Source organism: Alnus glutinosa, chromosome 4 (genome assembly GCF_958979055.1).
Source record: "Alnus glutinosa chromosome 4, dhAlnGlut1.1, whole genome shotgun sequence".
Taxonomy (NCBI): Eukaryota; Viridiplantae; Streptophyta; class Magnoliopsida; order Fagales; family Betulaceae; genus Alnus; species Alnus glutinosa.
This window is the reverse complement of record NC_084889.1, coordinates 17,561,036-17,569,189: the sequence shown is the minus strand read 5'-3', so window position 1 is coordinate 17,569,189 and position 8,154 is coordinate 17,561,036. Positions and strand designations below refer to the sequence as shown.

The 8,154-nt window shown below is 39.8% G+C and overlaps 1 protein-coding gene across 1 annotated transcript; it reads left to right on the top strand.

Moving 5' to 3' along the window:
- Positions 1-7,668: 7,668 nt before the first annotated feature.
- Positions 7,669-8,154, top strand: LOC133866186 (uncharacterized). Its single transcript, XM_062302727.1, has one exon. It carries the CDS (start codon positions 7,669-7,671, stop codon positions 8,152-8,154), a length of 486 nt encoding a protein of 161 aa, XP_062158711.1.

The window sequence follows — 8,154 nt, the reverse complement described above, 5'->3', positions numbered from 1 at the left end:
TTGACTTATTTTTGGGCTAGGGAGACTTCACTTGTTTGAGTTGAATTATCATGAGCACATTAGCATGTAATTTGTGGGGTATGAATTTGTGCTTAATTGTGTATTTTGAGAATTGTTGGATGACCTATTGATAAATAACCTTGGCTTGCAAGATATTTAAAAAAGAAAAACAAAAAAGAAAAACAAAAAAGATCATTTTGAGCTTTTCATTGAGTAACCAGGCCTCTTGTCTCACTAAGCATTGAGTGTTCGCGTCAAAAGGTGAGAATTTCAATTTGGTTAATTGTATGGCTAGTTTGGCTTCGTAGCCTTTTTGACTTGAGTAATTAAGCCCTTAGGGATGTTTCTACATCTAGTGCCCTAAGACCATCTGGTTCGGGAGCCACTGGCCCAACACTCGTTACATGGGTCAACTAGAAAGCTTAAGGGAGCCGAGCATTGCACAGCCTACACAAAAAAAAAAAAAACAAAAAACAAAAAAATATATATAAAATAAAATAATTTGCATATCTTGCCTTGGTTGTTTCATTTGATAGGGAGTCCAATGATTTTTGAGGTACTTATCTTGAGATTAAAATGAAACCTCATGATTGCATGTTAATTTCACTCTACACTTTTAAGAAAATTTGATGTCTTAATTGTCCATTTATGAGTGATTTGATGTTGGATCCCCTGTTGATGTTGATGATGGGGTTCGTCTTTTTAAGCATGCCAATGACGTATGAACCATGGTTTGCGTAAATTTTTTTTCTTATTGACAACATAGTGTTTCAAAGTTTGTGGGTATCATTTCTGGCAAACTCTCACGAGACTTCACTCGTCCACTAGGGAGTCCTAGGGGTTTAAAAGGCTTGTTGCATACGCTAAATGGAATCGTCTTTCCCACGAAAGAGGATTTATCTTTCTTGTTTTGATTTTGTTTTTCATTTTGTTTTGCTAAGGGACTAGCAAAATGTAAGTTTGGGGGTATTTGATGAGTGCCAAATATTGTATATTTGGACCCCTTAATTTACATTAGTTAAACCTTTAGCTTTGTTATTTTCTGATGTTTTGGTTAGTTTTGGTGTTTTTGCGTTTTTGTAGGACATTAAGAGAAAAATGGTAATTTTCAAGTGAAAATACATAAAAAGCTGGAAATTTGGAATTGCTGGGAAGTTGATCGATCGAAAATTGCTGGGAAATTCGGAGCTAGAATTTCAGAAACCCTAGCTAACTCTATAAATACCATTCTTTTCTCATTTTTTAGAGAGGAGGCCACTTGGGAGCACCCTAGGCGCCGTTCTCACTGTAGTTTAGGGTTTTTGGTTTAATTTTGACCTAGAACTTCAATCCTTGTAAGTTTCTTTGATTTTAATGCATTCTTGTTGTTTATTTATGCTTTCTTTAGTTATGTGTAGCTGAAATTTCGTCTAGGGTTGAGGAGGAAACCTCACCATTGAAAAGAAACTGAGTTTTCTTGCTTGTTTATGCTATTTGAGTTTATGGGTTTTGATTTCTCATTGTTCTACTTCAATTATTGAGATTATTGTTGGATATCTCTTGTGATTTCCGGATACAAGTGATGATTTGATATAGTTTCATTAAATTGATGGCTTGGGTTTTCATTTATCAAAATGTTGGATATTCGTTGTGTTTCATTCCATGGATACATTTGATGATTTAGTCAAAACTAGATATCTTTTGTGATTTGTGCAAGTATGGATTCATCGAATGATTTAAACAACTTTTGAAGCAAAGTAGAGCATACCTAAGTTTTGCATGTGAAAACTTCAAATATGTGTGATGAGCATGAAAATAGGTTGCTACGATTTGGTGAGTGTGGATTCCAAAACCCTAGACCCCTTTATTTTCATTAATTTTGTTTATGTTTTCTTTTGTTAAAAATCCCTAAATTTGGAACTAGGTTAAAATAGGATTAGTTTGAATAGAGATTAATTTTCGCAACACAATTCCCTGTGGGATCGACCTCACACTTGCATAACACTATATTGCAAACGATTCGTGCACTTGTGAGTATTATAATTTGCACAACCGTGAGATGCTCATACCATGCTCGAGAAGCCTGCTTAAGCCCATATAAAGCCTTCTTCAGCTTGTACACATGATGGGGATGATGAGGAATTTGAAAACCCTTCGGCTGTTCTACATAAACTTCTTCTTGAAGAACACCGTTCAGAAAGGCACTCTTTACATCCATCTGATACAGCTTAAAACCAAGATGACAAGCAATGGAGAGAAGAATTCTGATGGACTTTAACCTGGCAACTAGAGCAAAGGTTTCATCAAAGTCTACTCCCTCTATCTGAGTGTATCCCTGGGCAACAAGGCGGGCTTTATTCCGAACCACAGTGCCATGCTCATATGTTTTATTCTTGAAAATCCACTTAGTACCAATGATATTATGTTCTACAGGACGGGGAACCATGGTCCAAACATCATTTCTAGTGAATTGATGGAGCTCATCATGCATGGCAGATACCCAACCTTCATCCTGTAGGGCTTCATCAACTTTCATAGGTTCTGACTGAGCAAGGTAGCAGCTGTAGGAGACTTGATTGGCTTCTTCATTGTTAGGCTGAATGACTCTGCCTCTTAGCCTACGCCCTTCATCTATGGTCCCAAGGAGCTGCTGTGGAGGATGATTGTGCTTCACCCATGACCGTTTGGGAGGATTTGCAGGAGCATCTTCATCTTCAGAAGTACTGGACGTTGTATCTGAAGCGGGGAGAGGGGAAGGAGGCTCATCCGGAGACACACTTGGAGATGCCTTCTCATTATCAGTTGTTCCATCAGAAACTTCCACTGGAGCAAGCTGATTTTCTTCCCCGCTACTTGGTCTTTCAACTTCTTCATCATCAATGACGACATTTATGGATTCCATTACAGTCTATGTTCTTTTATTGAAAACTCTATAAGCACGACTGGTATAGGAATATCCCAAAAATATGCCTTCATCACTATTCGGATCAAATTTCCCAAGATTCTACCTGTCACGAAGGATATAGCATTTACTTCCAAAGGTTCTAAAATACTTTACCATGGGCTTTTTACCTCGCCAAATTTCATAGGGAGTCTTGCTTGTTTCAGGCTTAGAAAGACTTTGTTGATAATATGACACGCAGTGTTTACAGCTTCTCCCCAAAAGTGTTGAGGAAGATTCTTAAAGTGGATCATCACACGAGCCATCTCCTGAATTACCCTGTTCTTTCTTTCAACTACTCCATTCTGCTGAGGAGTGATAGGAGAAGAAAATTCTTGCTTGATTCCATATGAGAGACAGAACTCTTCGAACTTGGAATTTTTGAATTCTCTTCCATGATCACTGCGGATTCTCATGATTTGGCAATTTTGCTCAACCTGAATCTTCTTGAATAAATGTTGAGCTGCATCAAAAGCATCAGATTTTTCTCGAATAGGAATAGCCCATGTATATCGAGAGAAATCATCCACAATTACCAGAATATACCTTTTCCCACCTAGACAAGCAGTTCTAGTGGAACCATGAGATCCATGTGCAGTAATTCTAAATTTCTGGAAGGTTGAATACCTGAGGTCTTCTTATGAGCTGCTTGAGTCTGTTTCCCTAGTTGGCAAGAACCACAGATTCCTTTTCCAGTCTTCTCCATTTTGGGCAGACCTTTAACAATGTCTTTGCCTGCAATTTTCAACATATCGGAGAAATTCAGATGCCCTAACCTTTGGTGCAATAGCTCACTATCATCTATGGTTACCTTGTTGCAGAAAATCTGAGGATCAGTAGTAAGGCCAGGAAGACCAAAGCAATTGTCAGCAGTTCTTTTTCCCCCCATAAGCCATTTGCCACTGCTATCAAATATGTTACATTTCTTTTTGGAGAATTGCACCACCAAATCATTGTTGCAAAATTGGCTAATGTTGAGGATATTTGCCTTGAGCCTTTCTACATATAAAGCTTCCTGAGATGTTCCGAGACCTGGAATGTCGATGATTCCTTTTCCAATGACTTTGGATTGGCTTCCATCTCCATAGGTGATCCGTCCACCTTTGCCCATCTGAACTTCTTTCAGTAAAGTCTTGTCACCTGTCATGTGTTTAGAACAGCCACTATCCAAATACCACAAACAAGTATCAAGAATTTTCAGTGCAGTACGAGAAACTAAACATAGATTATCTTCCTTTTTGACCCAGACTTGTTTGGAAGCTTTCTTATGATTATTGACCAGGATAGATCTTTGCTCATTGGGGGTGAGGTATGCTAACTTCTCACTAATGAGCTAAACTTGATCACTTAACATTTCAACTTGTTCTTCAAAACTTGGTTCATCTTTTCTAGGGACAAGAGTTTTGTTTCAGGGTTTTTGAGACCTAATCTGGAAACAATTTGGCCAAATATGACAAGTAATACCACAGTGGTGACATGTAGGTATAGACTGATTTACCCCTTTACCCCCACAAATAGATTGAGTATGATTATGAGACATGATAGGCTTCATGAACATGGTTCTATGAACGGACATATCATGGCAACCGTGATGACGAATTCCCACCTCCACCTCCACCATTAATGATGGAGTGCATCCGGCCTTAGCTCAATTTATGGCTGAAACTACTAGGCAGTTTGCCGAAGTAGTGGCAATAATTCCACAGCCTGCCGGCCGATTAGAACAAGTAGGTTGCTCTTTGTGTGATTTTGCTAGCCAGCAATTTCGACTTTTTGATAGAGCACAGGGACCGTTAGTAGCTGAAGCCAAGATTACGGATATCCAGTTATTGTATGAGACACTGGGCTGTACTGATGAGCAAAAGGTTAGGTATACAGGACTAAGGATAACTGATGAAGCTGCAAGATGGTGGAAGTCTAAGAAAGGACTTAGGAATAGAGTTGGGACGTGGAGTTGCTATCCCTTGAGATAGGTTTGTAGAAGAATTCAATGGGCGCTTCTTTTTGAGGGCACAAAGGCAGATGCGGGCCATCGAATTCCAGAATCTAGTACAAGGCGCTATGACGGTAGAGCAATATTCCTCTAGGTTTATTGAACTAGCAAGGTTTGGCCTCAACCTAATCCTTGATGAAGAATCAAAGGCAGAACGTTTCGAAAATGGCCTTAATCCTCGTATTAAGGAAAGAGTCATGTGCCACGAAATCAGAGACTTTGTCAAACTGGTCGATATAGCATCATTTGCTGAAAGAGGAATGCGCGAATCATCCGCCGCTTACGAACTAAAGAGGTGAGCAGCGTCGTAGGTGACATACCCACCAAGGCAACCCGCCCAAGCGAGGGTGTATACCTTAACTCCAGTTGAGGTAGACGAAGAAGAAGAACGAGGTGTTAACGATGTTGTGACAGGTACCATCTTTTTGTTTGGTATCCTTGCGTGTACTCTTTTTGATTCAGGAGCTACACATTCATTCATTTCTGAAGCATACATTAAATTACGTCATGTTAGTACACGACCTTTAGTACAAAATCTTACGGTTGAAGCCCCTGGAGGAAAGAAAGTCGTATGCGATAAAATGGTGGAGAACTGTCCAATCGTTATAAAAGGAAGGAACTTACCCATCAATCTATTAGTGTTTAAATCTCTAGGATATGATGTAATCCTAGGCATGGACTGGTTATCAAGGTATTATGCGAGTATAAATTGTAGAAAGAAGGTAGTTGTTTTTCAATTACCAGTTGTTGAAAGATTTAAATTCAACGGATCTTGTACGCGAGCTACTCCACCGCTACTCTCCACAATACAAGCTACAAGGAATATTCGACAAGGAGCATCAGCGTTCTTAGCATATGTGACGGCGAAACCCGAAGCTAAGAGAAAGTTGGAAGATATTCCAGTGGTGTGCGATTACCCAGACGTGTTGGCTGAAGCTGCGACAGGATTGCCACCTGATCGTGAGATTGAGTTTACCATCGATTTGATTCCGGGAACTCAACCCATTCACAAAGTACCTTATCATACGGCTCCCGCCGAGTTGAAAGAGCTAAAGAAACAACTCCAAGAACTTTTGGATAGAGGATTTATACGCCCAAGCGTATCACCGTGGGGAGCACCGGTATTGTTTGTCAAGAAGAAAGATGGGACTATGCGACTATGCATAGACTACCGGGAGCTAAACCGCATTAACATAAAGAATAAATATCCTTTACCAAGAATTGACGACTTGTTCGACCAATTAAAAGAAGCCAAAGTATTCTCGAAAATCGACCTTTGATCCGGATACAATCAACTTAAGGTAAATAAAGAAGATGTGCAAAAGAAGATGATTTGAACGAGGTATGGTCATTACGAATTCCGAGTCATGCCTTTTGGGGTGACAAACGCATTGTCGGTATTTATGGATCTAATGAATCGTGTTTTCCATATGTACCTCGATTTGTTAGTAGTTCTGTTTATGATGATATTTTAATTTACTCGACTAATTATCAAGAGCACGAAGAGCATCTGAAAACAGTACTAAATGTTCTAAGGGAAAAGCAGTTATTTGCTAAACTTAAGAAGTGCGAATTTTGGATGGAGAAAGTTTCATTCTTAGGGCATGTTATCTCAAAAGATGGAATAGCAGATCCTAGCAAAGTTGAGGCTGTCGTCAACTGGGAGCGGCCAACCAACGTCCATGAAATTCGCAGCTTTCTTGGATTGGCAGGTTACTACCGAAGATTCGTAGAAGGTTTTTCCAATCTTTCCGGCCCGTTGACCTCCCTCATTAAGAAGAACGCTCATTTTCAATGGAACGATAAGTGCGAAGCAAGCTTTCAAGAGCTGAAAAGGAGGTTAGTAATTGCACCTGTCCTTGTACTGCCAAGAGAGTCTGAGAAATTCATAGTTTTTAGTGATGCCTCTCTTAAAGGAAAAGCAGTTATTTGCTAAACTTAAGAAGTGAGAATTTCGGATGGAGAAAGTTTCATTCTTAGTGCACGTTATCTCAAAAGATAGAATAGCAATTGATCCTAGCAAAGTTGAGGTTGTCGTCAACTGGGAGCGGCCAACCAATGTCCATGAAATCTGCAGCTTTCTTGGATTGGCAGGTTACTACCGAAGATTCGTAGAAGGTTTTTCCAATCTTTCCGACCCTTTGACCTCCCTCGCTAAGAAGAACGCTCATTTTCAATGGAACGATAAGTACGAAGCAAGCTTTCAAGAGCTGAAAAAGAGGTTAGTAACTGCACCTGTCCTTGTATTGCCAAGAGAGTCTGAGAAATTCGTAGTTTTTAGTGATGCCTCTCTTAAAGGACTAGGGTGTGTACTCATGCAGCAAGATAAAGTTATAGCTTACGCCTCTAGACAGTTGAAGGACCACGAGAGAAACTATCCTACTCATGACCATGAACTAGCTGCTATAGTTTTTGCTTTCAAATTTTGGAGACATTATCTTTTTTCGTTAGAAGGTTGAAATTTATACTGATCATCAAAGTCTAAAATATATCTTCTCTCAAAAAGAATTGAACATGAGTCAGCGTAGGTGGTTAGAATTGTTAAAAGACTACGACTGCTATATTCTATACCATCCAGGGAAAGCAAATGTAGTTGCAGACGCTTTGAGTAGGAAATCACAGAGTGCGTCAACAAACTCAACGCCTACCCCTAATCAACTTGCCAAGCAATTGGGATGAAGTTGGGGAAAGACAACTAGTAGGACAGGAGATAATCCAGGATACTAAAGACAAGATTACCCTAATTCGAAAGTTGATGCTGGCCGCACAGAGTCGCCAAAAGAGTTATGCTGATACACGACGACGCAAGCTAGAATTCGAAGTCGGTGATCAAGTATTTCTGAAGGTATCACCAATGAAGGGAGTCATGCGGTTCGGTACAAAGGGAAAGCTAAGTCCAAGGTATATCAGTCCCTTTTTAGTGACGGAGGTCGTAGGTCCGATCGCCTATAGAGTCGAATTACCATCTAACCTAGCTGGTGTACACAACGTATTCCACGTTTCCACACTACAAAAGTACATGCATGACCCGTTACACATGATAGACTTTGAACCTTTACAAGTTCAAGCAGATTTGAAATATGAAGAGAAGCCGGTGCAGATCTTGGATCGGAAAGTTCAACAACTGAGGACAAAGACAATACCACTAATAAAAGTTCTATGGCAGAACCATGATGTTGAAGAAGCTTCTTGGGACTTAGAACAAGAGATAAGAAGCAAATACCCGTATCTATTCCCCTGA